Genomic DNA, 23,686 nt, shown 5'->3' with positions numbered 1-23,686 from the left:
TCCAAAACTATGTTGAATAATAGTGGCGAGAGTGGGCATCCTTGTCTTGTTCCTGATCTTAGAGGAAATGCTTTTAGTTTTTCACCATTGAGAATGATGTTTGCTCTGGGTTTGTCATATATGGCCTTTATTATGTTGAGGTAGGTTCCCTCTATGCCCACTTTCTGGAGAGTTTTTATAATAAATGGGTGTTGAATTTTGTCAAAAGCTTTTTCTGCATCTATTGAGATGATCATATGGTTTTTATTCTTTAATTTGTTAATATAGTGTATCACATTGATTGATTTGCGTATAGTGAAGAATCCTTGCATCCCTGGGATAAATCCCACTTGGTCATGGTGTATGATCCTTTTAATGTGTTGTTGGATTCTGTTTGCTAGTATTCTGTTGAGGATTTTTGCATCTATGTTCATCAGTGATATTGGTCTGTAATTTTCTTTATTGTAGTATCTTTGTCTGGTTTTGGTATCAGGGTGATGGTGGCCTCGTAGAATGAGTTTGGGAGTGTTCCTTCCTCTGCAATTTTTTGGAAGAGTTTGAGAAGGATGGGTGTTAGCCCTTCTCTAAATGTTTGATAGAATTCACCTGTGAATCCATCTGGTCCTGGACTTTTGTTTGTTGGAAGATTTTTAATTACAGTTTCAATTTCATTACTTGTGATAGGTCTGTTTAATTCTTCCTGGTTCAGTCTTGGGAAATTGTACCATTCCAAGATTTTGTCTGTTTCTTTGTGGTTGTCCATTTTATTGGCATATAGTTGTTTGTAGTAGTCTCTTATAATCCTTTGTATTTCTGCAGTGTCAGTTGTGATTTCTCCTTTTTCATTTCTAATTTTATTGATTTGCATCCTCTCCCTTTTTTTCTTGATGAGTCTGGCTAGGGGTTTCTCAATTTTGTTTACCTTTTCAAAGAACCAGCTTTTAGTTTTATTCATCTTTGCTATTTTCTTTATTTCTATTTCATTTATTTCTACTCTGATCTTTATGATTTCTTTCCTTTTACTGACTTTAGGTTTTCTTTGTTCTTCTTTCTCTAGTTGTTTGAAGTGTAGGGTTAGATTGTTCATTTGAGATTTTTCTTGTTTCTTGAGGTGAGATTGAATTGCTCTCAACGTCCTTCTTAGAACTGCTTTTGCTGCATCCCATAGGTTTTGGGCCGTCATGTTTTTGTTGTCATTTGTTTCTATGTATTTTTTATTTCTTCTTTGATTTCTTCAGTAATCTCTTGGTTATTTAGTAGCACACTGCTTAGCTTCCATGTATTTGTGTTTTTTTTGTTTGTTTGTTTGTTTTTTTAAATTTATTTATTTATTTATTTATTTTTGGCTGTGTTGGGTCTTCGTTTCTGTGCGAGGGCTTTCTCCAGTTGCGGCAAGCGGGGGCCACTCTTCATCGCGGTGCGCGGGCCTCTCACTGTCGTGGCCTCTCTTGTTGCGGAGCATGGGCTCCAGACGCGCAGGCTCAGTAGTTGTGGCTCACGGGCCTAGCCGCTCTGCGGCATGTGGGATCTTCCTGGACCGGGGTACGAACCCGTGTCCCCTGCATTGGCAGGCGGATTCTTAACCACTGCGCCACCAGGGAAGCCCGTATTTGTGTTTTTTATAGTTTTATTCCTGTAACTGATTTCCAATCTCATAGCATTGTGGTCAGAAAAGATGCTTGATACAATTTCAGTTTTCTTAAATTTTCCAAGGCTTGATTTGTGACCCAAGATGTGATCTATCCTGGAGAGTGTTCCATTTGCACTTGAGAAGAAAGTGTATTCTGTTGTTTTTGTGTGGAATGTTCTATAAATATCATTTAGATCTTATCTGGTCTGTTGTGTCATTTAAAGCTTGTGTTTCCTTATTTATTTTCTGTTTGGATGATCTGTCCATTGGTATACGTGGGTGTAAAATCCCCTACTATTATTATGTTACTGTCAATTTCTCCTTTCATGGTTGTTAGCATTTGCCTTATGTTTTGAGGTGCTCCTAAGTTGGGTGCATAAACATTTACAATTATTGTATCTTCTTCTTGGATTGATCCCTTGATCATTATGTAGTGTCCTTCTTTGTCTCTTGTAATAATCTTTATTTTAAAGTCCATTTTGTCTGATAAGAGAATTGCTACTCCAACTTTCTTTTGATTTCCATTTGCATGAAATATCTTTTTCCACCCCCTCACTTTCAGTCTGTGTCCCTAGGTCTGAAGTAGGTCTCTTGTAGACAGCATATATATGGGTCTTGTTTTTGCATCCATTCAGCCAGTCTCTGTCTTTTGGTTGGGGCATTTAATCCATTTACATTCAGGGTTATTATCAATATGTATGTTCCTGTTACCATTTTCTTAACTGTTTTGGGTTTGTTTTTGTTGGTCTTTTTCTTCTCTTGTGTTCTCGCTTAGAGAAGTTTCTTTAGCATTTGTTGTAAAGCTGGTTTGGTGGTGCTGAATTCTCTTAGCTTTTGCTTGTCTGAAAAGCTTTTGACTTTTCCATCGAATCTGAATGAGATCCTTGCTGGGTAGAGTAATCTTGGTTGTAGGTTTTTCTCTTTCATCACTTTAAGTATATCCTGCCACTCCCTTCTGGCCTGCAGAGTTTCCGCTGAAAAAATCAGCTCAAAACCTTATGGGGATTCCTTTGTATGTTATTTTTTGTTTTTCCCTTGTTGCTTTTAATATTTTTTGTTGAATTTAATATTTGTTAGTTTGATTAATATGTGCCTTGATGTGTTTTTCCTAGGGTTTATCCTGCATGGGACTCTCTGTGCTTCCTGGACTTGGGTGGCTATTTCCTTTCCCATGTTTGGGAATTTTTCAACTATAATCTCTTCAAATATTTTCTCAGTCCCTTTCTTTTTCTCTTCCTCTTCTGGGACCACTATAATTCAGATATTGGTGTGTGTAGTGTTGTCCCAGAGGTCTCTGAGATTGTCTTCCATTCTTTTCATTCTTATTTCTTTATTCTGCTCCTCGGCAGTTATTTCCACCATTTTGTCTTCCAGCTCACTTATTCATTCTTCTGCCTCAGTTATTCTGTTATTGATTCCTTCTAGTGTATTTTTCATTTCAGTTATCGTGTTGTTCATCTCTCTTTGTTTGTTCTTTAGTTCTTCTGGATCTTTGTTAAACATTTCTTGTATTTTCTCAGGCCATGCCTCCATTCTATTTCCGAGATTCTGGATCATCTTTACCATCATTACTCTGAATTCTTTTTCATGTAGATTGACTATTTCCTTTTCATTTATTTGGTCTTGTAGGTTTTTACCTTGCTCCTTCATCTGTGTGATATTTTTTGCTGTCTCTTTTTTTTTTTTTTTTTTTATGAGTGGGATTGTGTTCCTGTCTTACTGGTTGTTTGGTCTGAGGCTTCCAGCACTGGAGTTTGTAGACTGTTGGGTAAAGCTGGGTCTTGATGCTGACATGAGGGACTCCAAGAGACCTCTCTCGGATCAATGTTCCCTGGGGTCTGAGGTTCTCTGTTAGTGTGCAGTGTTTTGGACTCAGAGGTTCCACCGCAGGAGCTTCGGCCTGACCCCAGGTTAATGAACCAAGATCCCGCCAGCCACCTGGGGCAGAAAAGAAGAGAACAATAACAAAGTAAAAAATAAAATCAGACTAGGAAACTAACAGATATGTTAGGAAGAATATAAAAAAATATATATAGATGAATCAACAACCAGAAGGTACATCAGTACCACAATAGTAAAAAGAGGAGGAGAGAAAAGAAAAAAAAAAAAAAAAAAGGTTGGGGGGAAGGCCTTGGCTGTGGAGAGCAGGGCCTAAGCAAGGGTGAGGTTTGGGCAGTGGGCGGGGCCAATGCTCAGGACCTACAGGGCTGGAAAAGGCCCCGGGGGCCCCAGGGGGGGGTGGGTGGGGCTTAGGTTCAAGGAACAGAAGGGGCCCAGGCATGACCCCCACCCCTGGTCTCACAGGGCAGGGGACCTCATCTGGGAGCCCAGCAGGCTTCCTGGGCTCGATTGAGCAGGCCATACACACTCCTCTCCTCTCCTGCTCCTCCGGTCTGGGGTCTGGGAGGGCCCCTCCTGCCTGCCTCTCCTGATGTCCCCAGCCTCCCTCCTATGCCCTCAGGACCAATGTGGCCAGGCGGGGAAGGGGGAGCCTTGGAGGGCAGGGGACCGGCCTGGGATCTCAGCAGGCTTCCCACGTCCGAGCAGACGGTGCAGTTGCCCTCCACTCTTCCTGGAGGGCCCCTCCCACCTGCCTCTCTTGTTCTCCCCTTGGCCTCCTTCCTATGCCCCTAAGGACCCACGTGACCTGGAGGGGGGCTTTGGAGGGCAGAGGATTGGCCTGGGAGCTCAGCAGGCGTCCTGGGCCCAAGTGGGTGGGGCAAACGCCATCGGCTCCTCTCCTGCTCCTCCTGCAGGGTGCCTCCTGCAGGACCCCTCCCACCTGCCTCTCCTGATCTCCCTGGCCTTCCTCCTATGCCCACAAGGACCCACGCAGCCTGGAGGGGGCTTGGAGGGCAGGGGATTGGCCTGGGAGCTCAGCAGGCTCCCTGGCCTGAGTGGGCCAGGTGATCGCCCTCCACTCCTCTCCTGCTCTTCCTCTTCCTCTTCCTGGAGAGTCCCTCCCACCTGCCTCTCGTGATCTCCCTGGCCTCAGGGGCACTGATCTTGTCTGGCCTCCATTTCTCCTCCCCCCTCGGTCCCTCTACGTCCTACTGGTTCACTCTGGAGTTCCTCCCATCTCCTCGGGGGTCAGAGTCCCCCACCAGCAGCCAGCAGGTGCCCTAGTTGTGGGGAGACACTAACTTTGCATCTTCCCACACTGCCATCTTGACTCCTCCCACCTCTGTTTTTAATTTTTGAGGAACCTCCATACTGTTTTCCATAGAGGGTGTACCAAATTATGTTCCCGCCAACAGTGTACAAGGGTTCCCTTTTCTCCACAGCCTTGCCAGCATTTGTTATCTCTTATCTTTTGATGATAGCCATTCTTACAGGTGTGAGGTGATAGCTCATTGTGGTTTTGATTTACATTTCCCTGATGATTAGTGATGTTGAGCTTCTTCTCATGCATCTGTTGGCAATCTATTTGTCCTCTTTGTTCTACTTTTGCCCATTTTTAAATCCAATTGTTGGTTGGGGTTTTTTTTAATTGACTTATGAGATTTTTAAAATATATTTTTGATAGTAACCCTTTATCAGATACATGATTTGCAAATATTTTGTCCCATTCAGTAAATTACCTTTAGTCTTGTTGATTCTTTCCTTTGCTGTGCAGAAGCTTTTTAGTTTGATGTAGTCCCATGTGTTTATTTTTGCTTTTGTTGCCTTTGGTTTTGGTATCAAATCCAAAAAAATAATCACTAAGACTGATGTCGAGGAGCTAGCCACCTATATTTTTCTTGTAGGAGCTTTATGGTTTCAGGTTTTACATTCAAATGTTTAATCCATTTGAGTTTATTTTTGTGTATGATGTAAGATAACAGTCCATTTTCTTTTTTTTACATGTGGCTGTCCATTTTTCCCAGCACCATTTATTGAAGAAACTATCCTTTCCCCATTGTATATTCTTGGCTCCTTTGTCATAAACTAATTGAGCTTATATGAGTGAGTTTGTTTCTGGGCTCTGTATTCTGCTCCATTGATCTATGTGTCTGTGTTCATGCCAATACCATACTGTTTTGATTACTATAGCTTTGTATAATAGCTTGAAATCGGGAGAATGCCGTTTTTCTTGGATAGTGTATGTGGATCTGTTATTATTATAATATCTTTTTGCATGTAAGTATTAGAAATCTATAATTTGAAGAATAAGGTAAGTTATAAAATACTAATAATTGGGGGCTTATACCAGTCAAACACAATGTAAACCTTTTACCTATTTTATCTCATTTAATTCTCAAAGTATTATTTTGAAATAAATATTACTGTCCTCATTTTAAAAATGAGGAAACTGAAGCTTAGAGAAGTTCAGTAGATTGCCTAAGCACCTACAGATGGTATGTAATTTCACTGAGATCCAAACTACAATTAATTAATTAACAATTAATTTTAATATGTCTCAGTTTAGTATCATTTATTATTAATATATGGTGTTTACTTTTTATCTGTAGACGTCCATTATTGTCTGAAGGGACAGTTCATTTACGTTCAGAAACTAAGGTATGAAATCAAACTTTTTGTGAATGTGATTATATTCTGTAGAATTTAGGTGGTTTTTTAGATTTTTCTTTTCTTTTTTTTTTGTATTTATTATTCTCACTTTTATTGTGTTTATTGCGGGTAGGGTAGGGGGTGTTTTCTTTAAAATGCTTTTCCTGAGCCACAAGAACTCCAGGGCCCCTGCCTGTGAGTAGGCAGCTGGCACATGTCACTCCTGCAACATTTCTGGAAAGAAGGATGAGGTGGGCAGGCAGGCCCTCGCTCAAAGAGCTCCCCAGGCCAGCTCTGCTGGCCTCAGCCCCTCTGAAAAAGAAACAAACCCCAGAAGCACCCCACCCCTTGGGCTCACGAAGCTGGGTGTGCATCCCCACTACCCCACAAGCGGCCTCCTCTCCCTCCTTCCTACCCCCTTTCCTTGGGCTTCTCCGTGGTCCCCTTGTGGGCACTTCAACCCCAACCTGCCTGCTTCCTGCACTGCCCTGGAAGATGCTTTCATATTTGCCAGGCTTGCCTGTTGTCTACAAGACCCCGGATGCTCACCCGGTGCACTCCAGCTGATTCTGGCTGGGCACCCTTCCCCCACCACTGGTCGCCTCTACCCTGTGACAGTGCACTGGCCTAGGGGGTAGAGGCAACCAGTCCCACCAGCCTCCCACTAGCTTGAAGGGAGCAGATCCCAGGGCCTGCAGCACGCCTTCCAGTAACAGCTAGAAATAGAATATTAGCCTTGATATTCAGAAGGGATGTCTTTATGAAATGTTGCTCGTAAAATGAATTGAATCCTTTTTTGTCTCATAATTTCACTGAACAATTTGGAGATACATTGGAAAAATTCTAAGTGAAATTAAGTTTTCTCTCCAAAGCCCAAATTTACTAGATAGAAAATCTGAAAAAGAAAAGTATTCATATACAAAGAAGGTGATTGGGAAGGTTTATTCATTCATTTAAATATTTACAGTGTGTAGAGATCACTATTCCAGGTGCTGGGCACACTGGGATGTACAAATTCCCTATCCATGGGAATCTAGACCTAAGGAATAGTATACATGGAGGCCTATCTGAAGAATAATCGGTGAGGAGAATTAAATTCTGTGAATCTGAACATCCAGTTTAACATTCCGCTAACTAGTTGAATATCCTTGAATCTTTGGGACTCATTTTCTTATCTTTAAATCTCTTGGTCCTAGTAATAACTAGGTCTTTTCCAGGTATACAATTTTGGATTCCTTAAAATATAACTTGATTAATTCTCTGAAAATAGGAATTCTTCTGTGTAGCAATCTAGCAGTTCTGTGTATTACACAGTTGCCTTCCTTGGCAAGTGATTAGAGTCTAATTAATTAATCGTTTAAATTCTTTTCATTTAGCCAAAGACCAAAAATGTTGATCCAATAAGCAAAGTTCAAAACAAATTACACTCTGCAAGTAAAGGAAGGAAATCAAATTCAAGGTATAGTACAGTTTTTAAAGTATTACTTTTTTTAAATTTTATAATTTATACTATCATTGTTCTTAATAAGTTCTGTTTCTCCAGATCTTTTTATACCCAAAATATACAAAATTGTACTCTGTATTTCTTCTCCACATTTAATAATTTAAAACATCTTCTAATCAGAAATGTCTTGCAACAGTTAATGAACATTTTGTATTGTTCTCTTAAGCAAAATTGCCACATTTCAAATTTTTTAAATGTTATTTTTAGCTAGATATTTTCTTAGATCAGAAACTAGAACCTAGATGTCTTTCTCTGCCTAGTTCTCTCAAATAGACTTATACTTTTTGAACACCATGCATTATTGTATATATTGAGATACAGAATGATTTTGGCATGCTCTCAATAAAACTATAGTATAGTTATAATTTACATTCTATTGTTTTTGGTGAGAAAGAATTCAAGACTGTTTTTAGTACTTTAAGCATAAAAAGGGGACCCAAGAGGTTCTTTAGGATAGTAGACCTTCTAGAAAAGGAGGGTCACACCTGCAGTGGATAGTACCAACCAGCTTCTAATTCACAGTAAATTGTTAAATTTATGTCTATTGCTTACCCAAACTGATAATTGCATTGTAATTTTAGAAAAATCTTTGTTAATCCTTGTGTCTTTTAATTGGCTAAGTAAAGTTTTTGTTTTTGAACAAAAGAGACAAAAAAAATAGGGTGAAAGGATAAGGAAGAAAAAAACAAATTGATGGAAGAAAAGAGAACATATGTTACATACATAAATACTGTACATACATAAGTACTGTACATATATACATAACTGGAAAGGGTTATCTTATTTTCAGACTTCAAGTTTACTTTTTAAATAAAATGTTCTTTTTCCAAAAGAATTCTAAAGCATTTGCTTCTGTGTTAAAAGTAAGTTAGGCTTTAAAGTAAGTAAAAAGTTAAAAGTAAGGCTTTCGGAAGCAAACTTGATGGGTTAGGCCTGGCCCATTCCTCAACGCCTTTAGAAGTGGCTTTCATTTCATATTTCTCCCCTTACTTCATTAAAGAAAAAAAAAAATCAACTTTTTGGTAAACTTTGATCCTGCTTAAAATATGTTTTTTTAGGTGGAAAAAAGAGTTTGAGCTAAGAACTGTTCACTCTGTAATTCTTTCTTAAGAGGTATTATTCTTCAGTGTTTGCAGAATTATGACTAGAGTGATATCAAATTGTACAGTTCTACTCCAGCAGCATGTAAAATTAAAAGCCACAGGCTGGATTTCACCTAGGAGGCCAAGTTCAGTACTCTTAGTTTTGATGTTCACTTGTTTGGGAGTGTTGACCTAGAACAAATAATTCTCCAGCAAAAAAATGGGTTTATTCGGGATCAGCAGAATATTGCACTTCAGGGTCGGCAGCGATGGCGAGCCACGTGCAAGTCCCTACACAGCAAGGCAAGGAGAACTCTTTTATGGAGGGAAAAAGGAAGTTGGGAGGGCTAGAGTAAACAAAGGCTTTTCATTACCTGACTTGTTGCCAGGAGTGAAGAGGAGCCTTCCTTCACACCGCGGGGCTCTGCTGTTGTCTTAGGGTGTGAGAGCTCCCCCTTCTGGTCCGCTGACTGTTTAATTGAGGCTTCTGTTTATTAATTTTTTACACTGGCCATGTCTAAGTGGCCTCATAAAGCCTCCTCTAGCTCAGGGGTTGTGTGATTCATAAAGATTGAAAGTCTACTAAGTCTCTTGTAATATAGTCCTTGAAAGTATCAATTGTAGATTTCATCATAAATTTAAAATTTATAATAATTTTGATCTGCTTTTTTATTTGGATAAAAGTCATATCTGGGAGTCATATCTCCTTTTTATATTATATGTATATAATATATAATGTGCCTATATGTGTTTTTTTTTTAGAGTAAAATTGAAATACTCTGATGTACAAACTGCCAATGATGTTGCCATTCCAGAGGATTTCTCAGACTTTTCTCTTGCAAAAACAATTAGCAAAATTGAAGGGCAACTGGAAGAAGAAGGCTTACCTGATTATATAGATGATGGTATTTTTTGTGGTGTTAGTGAAGACATTGGAACAGGTAGGTTGTTTTTTGTTTATTTTTATCTTATATCACAATTATTTAGAAAATGTAGTGATGTCTTGCATTTGTTTAATGAAATAAAATTAGTTTTGGGTCAATAATTGTTGAAAATGGATGATGGGTGAGTAGGGTTTCATTGAACTCATCTCACTACTGTTGTATATGTTTGATGTTTTCCATTATAAAAAGTAAAATTAAAAAGAACTATCTGGGGAGTTCCCTTGTGGTCCAGTGGTTAGGACTTGGTGCTTTTACTGATGTGGCCTTGGGTTCAATCCCAGGTCGGGGAACTAAGATCCCACAAGCCGTGTGGTGTGGCTAAAAAAAAAAAAAAGAGAGAGAGAGAGAAAAGAAAAAAAAAAAAGAACTATCAGGTATTGGTTTCATTGACCACTTTTCAAACAAGTTAAATACCCCATAGCTTAGCATTAAAACATTGAAATAAATTTTTAAAAACCATATTTCTTTGAATTCCTTCCATTTAATGTTACTGAATTCTCTTTATTGTGTGTTAAATCAACACATGTTAAAGGATAAATGAATTATTGATGTAGCATCAGGTAAAATAATGAATTTTCTAATGAATATTATTTTCTTTCTTATAAATTCATTCTCCGCATACCACTAGAAAAATAATACTTAGTCTAGATCATCAAAAACATGTTAGTTACCAGTAGTGCCTCTAAAATTGTTGAATTTATGAGGAGCCACCTATGCTATTATAAATTTAAAAAAAGACAGTCGAGTCGAGTGTATATGAACATAGTTAATGCTGAACTATAATTAATCGTAGGTTCAGGCAAACCGCTTTAGCCTCTCTGTAATAGCAATTTCTTCACTTGAAAATGTAGCAGTTTGTATTAGATGATCATGAAGTCTACCCTTAAAATTCTCTGATTCTGTGAAAATCACAACGATTTACATGTATAATGATTATTGTGCTACATGGTAGTTAGTCATAAATGCAGATTAATTCATTTATGCGTTTATTACATTTACTGACCTATCCAAGCTTTCTGGGGCTAATTGTTAGCAACGAAGGTAAGTGAAGCAAAGAGTTAACCTTCATGCCTCTGTTAAGATACCTTCAGGGATGCAATGGTCAGATGTTGGCTGTTCCTCAGTTTTCAGTCACCGGTAGCCTTGTTAACAAAGGTCCTCCTCCCAGTATGGGAACCAGCACAGACTACCTTAAATTACTGCTTTTTTTCTTATTGCTGAATGACCTCTCTGCCACTTTGCATCCCTGTCTTCCCTTTTCAGAATCTTTGGCCAAGGTGTCTCCCCTTTTAGGGGAGTTTTCACTTATTCCACATGATTGCCTAGAATGGCTGGGTTATGTGTGGGAGGAAACAATAAAAAAGTAGTTTAGGAGCACAGACTGCTTTATAAGGCTAAAGTTGGAGTGGGATGGGTGGGGAGGTTAATGCTGTGGACCAACAGAGACAGAGCACTCAAATCCTTGATGATACTACCGAGGTTAGAGTTGGGGAGAAAAAGAGATGAGAAAAGTCATGGTCTCCCATTGCTTCTTCCTTCTTTCCCCCTAGAGACCAACTACTGCAAACTTCACACTTCTAAGTTTATCATTTCCCTTCTGTCCTCTGCTAACCTGGAGTTACATGAGAAGCTAGAAGGAGAGTTGAGGCTGGAAAAAGCTAGGTGGAGTTAGAGCCAACCATTGTTCACTGGCTCCATGTAACACTGGGGACACTTCATAAGAAGAGCTTTGAAACAGGAAGTATGTGTGGAGATTTATTGTGCTCTGCAGAATTTGTCCTAATGACTTTCAGAGGCTATTCAGAGTGTTTACTCAAGATAAGTTCCATGGGGGCAAACCTTGTCTTATAATATCCGTATTATGCCTGGAACATAGTAGAGACTTGATGTATATCTTTTTTTTTTTTAATTTATTTATTTTTGGCTGCATTCAGTCTTTGCCTCTGGGTGCGGGCTTTCTCTAGTTGCGACGAGTGGGGGCTACTCTTCGTTGTGTGCGCGGGCTTCTCATTGCAGTGGCTTCTCTCGTTGTGGAGCACGGGCTCTAGGCACGTGGCCTTCAGTAGTTGTGGCACGTGGGCTCAGTAGTTGTGGTTCGCAGGCTCTAGAACACAGGCTCAGTAGTTGTGGCGCACGGGCTTAGTTGCTCCGCGGCATGTGGGATCTTCCCGGACCAGGGAAGATCTTCCAGGGCTCGAACCCGTGTCCCCTGCATCGGCAGGCGGATTCTTAACCACTGTGCCACCAGGGAAGTCCTGATGTATATCTTTTTAATGAATGATTGAATGAATTATGAGTGAGTTCTAAGTTCAGTTTTTACTTTATTTACTTTTATAGGCCTAAAACCCTCAGAGATTTACTGATATTATTGAATAAAGAACTTTTGATAGCAATGAAATACCAAAGGTAGATCTTCGTGAGGGGTTTGTGGGAGAAAGCTTCGGCAGTAAGGTGTTAGTGCATTTTTTTGCTTCTCAGACACGTCACTACATTTTAACATCTGTGAAATTGGGATGTGTATTACAGTCAGTGGCATTTTATAATTACAATGGCTGGGATTGAAGTTGAGTTTTGCTAGAGAGGATCTGTGTTTGCTTCTGCCAAACACCTGGGGGCATTACCGATCTGAGACCACTTTAAGTTCTGTTTGAGGTGTTTCGAACCACCTGGGTAAGTATGAATTCAGTCTGCAAACTTATGTGAGTACTTGGCTTGTGGTTCCGATTCTCAGGAAAAGTTTTTGTTTTTTTCCTCTTTCTTTACTTGGTTCCAGTGTAACAGTTGCTTTCTGTTGGATGGATTTTTCATTTACCTCTACATTAGGGGTATGTAGTGTCTTGAGTGTTCCCAAACAGGGGTCTCCCATTAGACTCCCCATCTTGAGCCTTTTTTTCCCTCATAAAATAATAGTCTGTCTTACAATTGATGGCATCTTAGATTCAGTGAAAGACAATAAATATTATTATTAAATTGACACAGAAGCACAGATCAGATTTCTGAAGGCCAAACTCCATGTTATGCAGGAGGAATTGGATAATGTTGTATGTGAATGCAATAAAAAGGTAAGTTTTTAAAACCTTTCAGAATAAATGCTGTAATATTCAAAGTCATTTTAGGAGCAGTTTTCAATTTTATTTTAAAAATAGCTTCATTGAAGTATAATTCACAGTTAACTTTTAAATTCAGAAATTTAAATACTGAACTTTATTCTGAGATGTTGAATTTTCACAGAGCTGAAGAATTTTAAATACTTGCTAGCAATTAGAATGCTCTGTATTAGACTTACAAGTGTAAGCTATTAAGTGCAAATAAAACATCTGACTTCCATTTTGAGGATGAAAATAGAATGTAATTCATTTTTCTTAGTGAAATGGGTATAAATATCTCATCAAAGATCATACGAAGCTCCTTTATGTTTTCTGCTTTATGTTTTGATACCAAATCATGTATGTTTTTCCATATAATCTATAATTTCATAACTATAGGAGGATGAAATTCAGGATTTAAAGTCTCAACTGAAAAATTCTGAAGGAGATTGTATGAGACAGCAGCGGACAATTAATTTGCAACAGTCTCAAACAGAAAAGTATAAAACTCTTTTTGAAGAAGCAAGCAAAAAATGTGATGGATTACAGCAACAGTTGTCTTCAGTAGAAAGGGTAATAATTTTGCTATTTTTTCCTAATCTAATGCCAAGGATGCATAAAAACATATAGGTTACATGTTTGCATAGATACCACTTTTCATTGTTTAGTTATTTTGTTAGTGTATACTAAAAACTCTTCCCCCATTATTAGGAGAGTATTTTTTAACAGCTTTATTGAGATATAATTCACAAACAATACATCTCACCCTTTATACAATTTGGTAGCTTTTAGTGTATTCACAGAGTTGTGCAACCATCACCACTATCAAGTTTAGAATATTTTCATCACCCAAAAAGTCACCCCATACCCTGTAGCCTTAGTACCTCTACCCTCTTCCCCTAATCTCCTCCAGCCCTAGGCAACTTTTCATTTATTTTCTGTCTTGATAGATTTGCCTATTCTGGACATTTCTGGATATGTAGAATCATACAGTATGTGATACTTAGTAACCAACATTTTTCACTTTATTGTTTTTAGGGTTCATCAACATTGTAGTGTGTATCAGCACTCCATTGCTTTTTATAGAGTAATATTCTTTTTTATAGAGTATATGGATGTAATACATTTTATTTATTTGTTTATCAGTTGATGGACATTTGGGTTGTTTCTACTTTTGGGCTGTTTTGGATAATGCTGCTGTGAACATTCATGTTCAAGTTTTTGTGTAGATATATGTTTTTGTTTTTCTTGGGTATATACCTAGGAGTAGAATTGGTAAATTATAACCTTACATTTAACCTTTTGAGGAACTGCAGGCTGTTTTCCAAACCAGCTATACCATTTTTACATTTCTACCAGCAGTATATAAGGGTTCCAATTTCTCCACATTCTACCAACACACGTTAGATTGGTGGTACCAATCCCCTCTGGATACTGAGGGATGACTGTATACAGTTCTATTATGAATTTTGACAAATGCATAGTCACATAGCCATCACCATAATTGAGATACAGAACACTTTCATCATACCAAAAAACTTCTCTGTGAATTTAGTCAAGTCCTCTCCCTACTCCCAACCTCAGGCAACCACTGATCTGTTTTTGATTCTTATATTTTGGCCTTTTCCAGAATGTCATATAAATAGAATTACACAGTAGCTTCTTGAGTCCGATCACTTAGCATAATGCATTTGCGATTCATCCATGTTGTAGTCTGTTTCTTTTTATTGTTGACTGTAACATTGAATGGATATTCCACATTTTGTTGACCTTCTCATCTGGAAAGAAAAATTAATTATAGTATCTAATAGTCTAAGCCTGTGCTGTCGAAAACGGTAGCCACTCATATGTGGCTAGTCTAACTTGTGACGTGCTGTAAGTGTAAATCAACATCAAATTTTGAAGATTAAATACAATAAACGATGCAAAATCTCATTAATATTTTAATGGTTACATGTTGAAATGATAATATTTTAGATATACTGGGATAAGTGAAATATAGTAATAAAATGTATTTTACGTATTTCTTCTTAAAGTGACTGCTAGGAAATTTAAAATTACGTACATAGTTCATACTATGTTAGTGCTCTAAGAAATAAAGGCAAGTGGTCTAAGAAAAAACAAGCTGTTATATCTGGGAAACAAATGTTTTAATTTGTCACTTTACCATTTGTCATCATCCATCCAAGCTGTGGTCATGTCACTGCTGTAGTCCACGTAACTTGCCTGCATCTTTGATTCTTTTCTTGTTCTTGGCTCTCATACCCAATCCTGTGTTTTCTTTCTTCTAAATGTTTTCATTCATCTCTTCTTTCCAATTCCCATTGCCACTTCTTGGTTCAGGCTATTATTATCTTACTTCTGAATCCTTCTCACTAGTTATTTTATGTCCTTTCTCTTTTTCTTATCCACGGTATCCTGTACCCTGTCAAAAGATTAATATTCTCAAAGGACCACATTGATTATAACTCTACTTTTTTTGGGGCAGAAAAGGAACTAACATTTTTTGAGTGTTACCTGCCAGGTAAAACACATTTTACAAAAGGGAAACTGAGTCTGAGAGGATAAGCAAATTGCCTAAGGTCAAACAGGAATGGCAGAGCAGGATTCAAACTATGTTTATCTGACTCTATAAATCATGTAGACTCTTTCTCCAACTCCCCGGAATTAAATAGACTTAAACACACAGCTGTTCTAAAATCTCGTTATTTAGAATTAATATTTGAAACTTTTAGTTCACAGTGAATGTACTAAGACATTATGATACATTGACTAGCTGAAGATTTTTATGAAAATTTGCACTGGCTCTGAGCTTCTCAGCTTGAATTCCTATCTACCTACCAGCCAGAGAGGCATAACATAACTCTCCTGGATTATGTGAAACTCAAGATGGAATCTTTCTTGCTAATTCATTTTTTATATCTCTAGAAACAAATCTAGTGTACAGTTCACAGAAATGCAAAACAGAGCTTAAGTAGCTGCTTCTGTAAACCTGCAAAAACCAACTATTAAAACATTGTTATGTATATTATTTTAGTTGCTGATTCTAACAGATGGAGTCATTTTTAAAATATAAAAACAGAAAGCATTTTACTCCAGCTTTGGATTTTATTTTTCTATTACTGATCTCTGTTTACAAATCAACTTTACTGAGGAATAACTTAAATACAACACAATATACTTGTCTTAATTGTACAATTCATTGAGTTTTAACATATTAATACATCCTTGTAACCACCACCATGATCAAGATAAAATTTCTATCACTCCCCCAAATTTCCTTTGTGTCTCTACCTCATAAATCCCCAGTCTCTAATCATAGCCCCAGGAAGCCACTGATTTGCATTCTTTTACTACAGATTTGTTTTCCTTGTTATAAAATTTCATATAGATGGAATCCTAAGTATGTACTTCTTTGCATCTGTCTTCTTCAGCATAATGTTGTTGACATTCATCAGTGTTGTTGCTTGTTTTGTGATTCATTCCCTTGTATTGCTGAGTGGTATTTATTTATGGATTTACACATTTCATCTGTTCACCAGTTGATGGGAATTTGAGTTGTTTCCAGCTTTGGACTATAAAAAATAAAGCCACTATGAATTTTCATGTACAAGTTTTTGTGTAGATACATGTTTTTGTGTAGACACATTCAGTATCATTCATGATGTTGATTAAATACCTAGTAGTAGAACTTCTGAGTATTATGGAGAGTATATGTTTAACTTTTTAAGAAACTGTCAAACTGTGTTCTAAAGTGATTGTACCATTTTTCATTCCCAATAGCAATGTATGAGAGTTCCAGTTACTCTATATCCTCACTTAACACTTGATATTGTCAGTCTTTTTAGTATTAGCCACTCTAGAGGGGTAGAAGTAGTATCTCAGTGTAGGCTTATTTGTTTTTCCTTGATAACTATTGATCTCGAGCATGTTTTCATATGCTTATTGGCTGTTCATATATCTTCTTTTGTTATGTGTATGTTCAAATTTTTTGCCCAATTTAAAAACATTGGGTTGTAGTAAGAGTTCTTTATGCTTCCTTATATAGTTTCTTGGCTAGAAAGAATATGTGTTGTGAATAGTTTCTCCCAATCTGAACTGGCTTTTAAATTTTCTTAACAGTGTCTTTCAAAACCACACAGTGTGTGGTTTTGTGCTTTTTTCATCCTATTTGAGAAGTCTTTGCCCACAAATTTTATTAGTGTATATAAGTCTATTTGGATTTTCCATTACTTTTTTTTTTTTTTTAGGTTGAACCAAATATTGCAATTTTTATTAAGTCAAAAATGATTGAAAATTGGCAGTTTCATGTAATGTATATTTCCCAGCATATTATAGGTCATTAAAAGTAGAAATTAATTTTCAGAAATTATAGATAGAATTTAAAACATTACGTGAGACTTGGAAAAATCTGTAATTTCACCACACAAATACAAATTCTATAATTACTTCTGTACATTGCCTCCCATTATTTTCTCTTGTGCATATTTTTACATGCTTATAGTCATTGTGTACATAAATGTTTGCATGGATAAATTTTGAAACCTTACATCATTTATATTTTAAAATTTGTGATATAATCTTTATATTTATAATTTTTAATAATTGCATAATCCACTAATTAAATTTACTATAATTTACTTACTCATTCCCATATTGTTAAGCATTTAGGTTGCTCCTAGTTTTTTAATATTACAAATGGTTTTTTTTTAATAACATCTTTATTGGAGTATAAATGCTTTACAATGGTGTGTTAGTTTCTGCTTTATAACAAAGTGAATCAGTTATACATATACATATGTTCCCATATCTCTTCCCTCTTGCATCTCCCTCCCTCCCACCCTCCCTATCCCACCCCTCTAGGTGGTCACAAAGCACCGAGCTGATCTCCCTGTGCTACGCGGTTGCTTCCCACTAGCTATCTATTTTACGTTTGGTAGTGTATATATGTCTATGCCACTCTCTCACTTTGTCACAGCTTACCCTTCCCCCTCCCCATATCCTCAAGTCCATTCTCTAGTAGGTCTGTGTCTTTATTCCCGTCTTACCACTAGGTTCTTCATGACCTTTTTTTTTCCCCCTTGGATTCCATATATATGTGTTAGCATACTGTATTTGTTTTTCTCTTTCTGACTTACTTCACTCTGCATGACAAACTCTAAGTCCATCCACCTCACTACAAATAACTCCATTTCGTTTCTTTTTATGGCAGAGTAATATTCCATTGTATATATGTGCCACATCTTCTTTATCCATTCATCCGATGATGGACATTTAGGTTGCTTCCATGTCCTGGCTATTGTAAATAGAGCTGCAATGAACATTTTGGTACATGACTCTTTTTGAATTATGGTTTTCTCAGGGTATATGCGCAGTAGTGGGATTGCTGGGTCGTATGGTAGTTCTATTTTTAATTTGTTAAGGAACCTCCATACTATTCTCCATAGTGGCTGTATCAATTTACATTCCCACCAACAGTGCAAGAGGGTTCCCTTTTCTCCACGCCCTCTCCAGCATTTATTGTTTCTAGATTTTTTGATGATGGCCATTCTGACCGGTGTGAGATGATATCTCATTGTAGTTTTGATTTGCATTTCTCTAATGATTAATGATGTTGAGCATTCTTTTATGTGTTTGTTGGTAATCTGTATATCTTCTTTGGAGAAATGTCTATTTAGGTCTTCTGCCCATTTTTGGATTGGGTTGTTTGTTTTTTTGTTATTGAGCTGCATGAGTTGCTTGTAAATCTTGGAGATTAATCCTTCGTCAATTGCTTCATTTACCAATATTTTCTCCCATTCTGAGGGTTGTCTTTTGGTCTTGTTTATTGTTTCCTTCACTGTGCAAAAGCTTTTAAGTTTCATTAGGTCCCATTTGTTTATTTTTGTTTTTATCTCTATTTCTCTAGGAGGTGGGTCAAAAAGGATCTTGCTGTGATTTATGTCATACAGTGTTCTGCCTATGTTTTCCTCTAAGAGTTTGATAGTGTCTGGCCTTACATTTAGGTCTTTAATCCTTTTTGAGTTTATTTTTGTGTATGGTGTTAGGGAGTGTTCTAATTTCATACTTTTACATGTACCTGTCCAGTTTTCCCAGCACCACTTATTGAAGAGGCTGTCTTTTCTCCACTGTATATTCTTGACTCCTTTATCAAAGATAAGGTGACCATATGTGCGTGGGTTTATCTCTGGGCTTTCTATCCTGTTCCACTGATCTATATTTCTCTTTTTGTGCCAGTACCATACTGTCTTGATTACTGTAGCTTTGTAGTGTAGTCTGAAGTCAGGGAGCCTGATTCTTCCAGCTCCATTTTTCGTTCTCAAGATTGCTTTGGCTATTCGGGGTCTTTTGTGTTTCCATACAAATTGTGAAATTTTTTGTTCTAGTTCTGTGAAAAATGCCAGTGGTAGTTTGATAGGGATTGCATTGAATCTGTAGATTGCTTTGGGTAGTAGAGTCATTTTCACAATGTTGATTCTTCCAATCCAAGAACATGGTATATCTCTCCATCTATTTGTATCATCTTTAATTTCTTTCATCAGTGTCTTATAATTTTCGGCCTACAGGTCTTTTGTCTCCTTAGGTAGGTTTATTCCTAGATATTTTATTCTTTTTGTTGCAATGGTAAATGGGAGTGTTTTCTTAATTTCACTTTCAGATTTTTCATCATTAGTGTATAGGAATGCAAGAGATTTCTGTGCATTAATTTTGTATCCTGCTACTTTACCAAATTCATTGATTAGCTCTAGTAGTTTTCTGGTAGCATCTTTAGGCTTCTCTATGTATAGTATCATGTCATCTGCAAACAGTGACAGCTTTACTTCTTCTTTTCCGATTTGAATTCCTTTTATTTCTTTTTCTTCTCTGATTGCTGTGGCTAAAACTTCCAAAACTACGTTGAATAATAGTGGTGAGAGTGGGCAACCTTGTCCTGTTCCTGATCTTAGTGGAAATGGTTTCAGTTTTTCACCATTGAGGACGATGTTGGCTGTGGGTTTGTCATATATGGCCTTTATTATGTTGAGGAAAGTTGCCTCTATGCCTACTTTCTGCAGGGCTTTTATCATAAATGGGTGTTGAATTTTGTCGAAAGCTTTCTCTGCATCTATTGAGATGATCATATGGTTTTTCTCCTTCACTTTGTTAATATTGGTGTATCACATTGATTGATTTGTGTGTATTGAAGAATCCTTGCATTCCTGGAATAAACCCCACTTGATCATGGTGTATGATCCTTTTAATGTGCTGTTGGATTCTGTTTGCTAGTATTTTGTTGAGGATTTTTGCATCTATGTTCATCAGTGATATTGGCCTGTAGTTTTCTTTCTTTGTGACATCTTTGTCTGGTTTTGGTATCAGGGTAATGGTGGCCTCGTAGAATGAGTTGGGGAGTGTTCCTCCCTCTGCAATATTTTGGAAGAGTTTGAGAAGGACAGGTGTTAGCTCTTCTCTAAATGTTTGATAGAATTCGCCTGTGAAGCCATCTGGTCCTGGGCTTTTGTTTGTTGGAAGATTTTTAATCACAGTTTCAATTTCAGTGCTTGTGATTGGTCTGTTTATGTTTTCTATTTCTTCCTGGTTCAGTCTCGGCAGGTTGTGCATTTCTAAGAATTTGTCCATTTCTTCCAGGTTGTCCATTTTATTGGCATAGAGTTGCTTGTAGTAATCTCTCATGATCCTTTGTATTTCTGCAATGTCAGTTGTTACTTCTACTTTTTCATTTCTAATTCTATTGATTTGAGTCTTCTCCCTTTTTTTCTTGATGAGTCTGGCTAATGGTTTATCAATTTTGTTTACCTTCTCAAAGAACCAGCTTTTAGTTTTGTTGATCTTTGCTATCGTTTCCTTCATTTCTTTTTCATTTATTTCTGATCTGATCTTTATGATTTCTTTCCTTCTGCTAACTTTGGGGTTTTTTTGTTCTTCTTTCTCTAATTGCTTTAGGTGCAAGGTTAGGTTGTTTATTCGAGATGTTTCTTGTTTCTTGAGGTAGGCTTGTATTGCTATAAACTTCCCTCTTAGAACTGCTTTTGCTGCATCCCATAGGTTTTGGGTCGTCGTGTCTCCATTGTCATTTGTTTCTAGGTATTTTTTGATTTCTTCAATGATCACTTCATTTTTAAGTAGTGTATTGTGTAGCCTCCATGTGTTTGTATTTTTTACAGATCTTTTCCTGTAATTGATATCAAGTCTCATAGCGTTGTGGTAGGAAAAGATACTTGATACGATTTCAATTTTCTTAAATTTACCAAGGCTTGATTTGAGACCTAAGATATGATCTATCCTGGAGAATGTTCCATGAGCACTTGAGAAAAATGTGTATTCTGTTGTTTTTGGGTGGAATGTCCTATAAATATCAATTAAGTCCATCTTGTTTAATGTATCATTTAAAGCTTGTGTTTCCTTCTTTATTTTCTTTTTGGATGATCTGTCCATTGGTGAAAGTGGGGTGTTAAAGTCCCCTACGATGATTGTGTTACTGTCGATTTCCCCTTTTATGGCTGTTAGTATTTGCCTTATGTATTGAGGTGCTCCTATGTTGGGTGCATAAATATTTACAATTGTTATATCTTCTTCTTGAATCGATCCCTTGATCATTATGTAGTGTCCTTCTTTGTCTCTTGTAATAATAGTCTTTATTTTAAAGTCTATTTTGTCTGATATGAGAATTGCTACTCCAGTTTTCTTTTGATTTCCATTTGCATGGAATATCTTTTTCCATCCCCTCATTTTCAGTCTGTATGTGTCCCTAGGTCTGAAGTGGGTCTCTTGTAGACAGCATATATATGGGTCTTGTTTTTTTATCCATTCAGCCAGTCTGTGTCTTTGGGTTGGAGCATTTAATCCATTTACATTTAAGGTAATTATCAATATGTATGTTCCAGTTACCATTTTCTTAATTGTTTTGGGTTTGTTATTGTAGGTCTTTTCCTTCTCTTGTGTTTCCTGCCTAAAGAAGTTCCTTTAGCATTTGTTGTAGTGCTGAATTCTCTTAGCTTTTGCTTGTCTGTAAAGGTTTTAATTTCTCCATCGAATCTGAATGAGATCCTTGCTGGGTAGAGTAATCTTGGTTGTAGGTTTTTCTCCTTCATCACTTTAAGTATGTTCTGCCACTCCCTTCTGGCTTGCAGAGTTTCTGCTGAAAGATCAGCTGTTAACCTGATGGGGATTCCCTTGTGTGTTATTTGTTGTTTTTCCCTTGCTGCTTTTAATGTGTTTTCTTTATATTTAATTTTTGATAGTTTGATTAATATGTGTCTTGGCGTGTTTCTCCTTGGATTTATCCTGTATGGGACTCTCTGTGCTTCCAGGACTTGATTAACTATTTCCTTTCCCATATTAGGGAAGTTTTCAACCATAATCTCTTCGACTATTTTCTCAGTCCGTTTCTTTTTCTCTTCTTCTTCTGGAACCCCTATAATTCGAATGTTGGTGTGTTTAATGTTGTCCCAGAGGTCTCTGAGGCTGTCCTCAGTTCTTTTCCTTGTTTTTTCTTTAGTCCACTCTGCAGTAGTTATTTCCACTATTTTATCTTCCAGGTCACTTATCCGTTCTTCTTCCTCAGTTATTCTGCTATTGATCCCTTCTAGAGCATTTTTAATTTCATTTATTGTGTTGTTCATCGTTGCTTGTTTCCTCTTTAGTTCTTCTAGGTCCTTGTTAAATGTTTCTTGCATTTTGTCTATTCTATTTCCAAGATTTTGGATCTTTACTATCATTATTGTGAATTCTTTTTCAGGTAGACTGCCTATTTCCTCTTCATTTGTTAGGTCTGGTGTGTTTTTACCTTGCTCCTTCATCTGCTATGTGTTTTTCTGTCTTCTCATTTTGCTTATCTTACTGTGTTTGGGGTCTCCATTTTGCAGGCTACAGGTTCGTAGTTCCTGTTGTTTTTGGTATCTGTCCCCAGTGGCTAAGGTTGGTTCAGTGGGTTGTGTAGGCTTCCTGGTGGAGGGGACTAGTGCCTGTGTTCTGGTGGATGAGGCTGGATCTTGTCTTTCTGGTGGGCACGTCCATGTCTGGTGGTGTGTTTTGGGGTGTCTGTGGCCTTATTATGATTTTAGGCAGCCTCTCTGCTAATGGATGGGACTGTGTTCCTGTCTTGCTAGTTGTTTGTCATAGGGTGTCCCGCACTGTAGCTTGCTGGTCGTTGAGTGAAGCTGGGTCTTGCTGTTGAGATGGACTTCTCTGGGAGATTTTCATCGTTTGGTATTACATGGAGCTGGGAGGTCTCTTGTGGACCAGTGTCCTGAAGTTGGCCGTCCCACCTCAGAGGCACAGCCCTGACGCCTGGCTGGAGCACCAAGAGCCTTTCATCCACACGGCTCAGAATAAAAGGGAGAAAAAATAGAAAGAAAGAAAGAAAGAGGATAAAATAAAATAAAGTAAGGTAAAATAAAATAAAGTTATTAAAATAAAAAAATAAGATATAATTATTAAGAAAAAAAGAAAAAAAATTTTTAAAGTAAAAAAAATAACGGACGGACAGAACCCTAGGACAAATGGTGAAAGCAAAGCTATACAGACATAATCTCACACAGAAGCATACACATACACACTCACAAAAAGAGGAAAAGGGGAGAAAATAATATATCTTGATCCCAAAGTCCACCTCCTCAATTTGGGATGATTCGTTGTCTATTCAGGTCTTCCACAGATGCAGGTACATCAAGTTGTTTGTGGCACTTTAATTTAATTAATTTAATTTAATTTAATTTAATTTAATTTAATTTAATTTAATTCTCCCAGCTTCTGAGGCTGCTGGGAGAAATTTCCCTTTCTCTTCTTTGTTCGCACAGCTCCCGGGTTTCAGCTTTGGATTTGGACCCTCCTCTGTGTGTAGGTCGCCTGAGGGCGTCTGTTCTTAACTCAGACAGGACGGGGTTAAAGGAGCAGCTGCTTCGGGGGCTCTGGCTCACTCAGGCCAGGGGGAGGGAAGGGTACGGATGCGGGGCGAGCCTGCGGCGGCA

At 37.5% G+C, this 23,686-nt stretch overlaps 1 protein-coding gene across 1 annotated transcript in view; it reads left to right on the top strand.

Annotated features, from left to right (window-relative positions):
* Nucleotides 1–23,686, top strand: part of TEX9 (testis expressed 9) — a 91,674-nt gene that overhangs the window by 13,970 nt on the left and 54,018 nt on the right. The window contains exons 5-9 of the mRNA XM_061180294.1: nucleotides 6,061–6,109; nucleotides 7,477–7,559; nucleotides 9,449–9,627; nucleotides 12,610–12,692; nucleotides 13,116–13,289. Of these exons, the coding sequence (XP_061036277.1) occupies nucleotides 6,061–6,109; nucleotides 7,477–7,559; nucleotides 9,449–9,627; nucleotides 12,610–12,692; nucleotides 13,116–13,289 (568 nt within the window). The remainder of the gene's footprint in view (nucleotides 1–6,060; nucleotides 6,110–7,476; nucleotides 7,560–9,448; nucleotides 9,628–12,609; nucleotides 12,693–13,115; nucleotides 13,290–23,686) is intronic.

Source organism: Eubalaena glacialis, chromosome 2, assembly GCF_028564815.1.
Source record: "Eubalaena glacialis isolate mEubGla1 chromosome 2, mEubGla1.1.hap2.+ XY, whole genome shotgun sequence".
In the NCBI taxonomy this organism is placed as follows: Eukaryota; Metazoa; Chordata; class Mammalia; order Artiodactyla; family Balaenidae; genus Eubalaena; species Eubalaena glacialis.
Note: the sequence above shows the minus strand (reverse complement) of the source record. Positions and strands in the feature narration are given on the sequence as shown.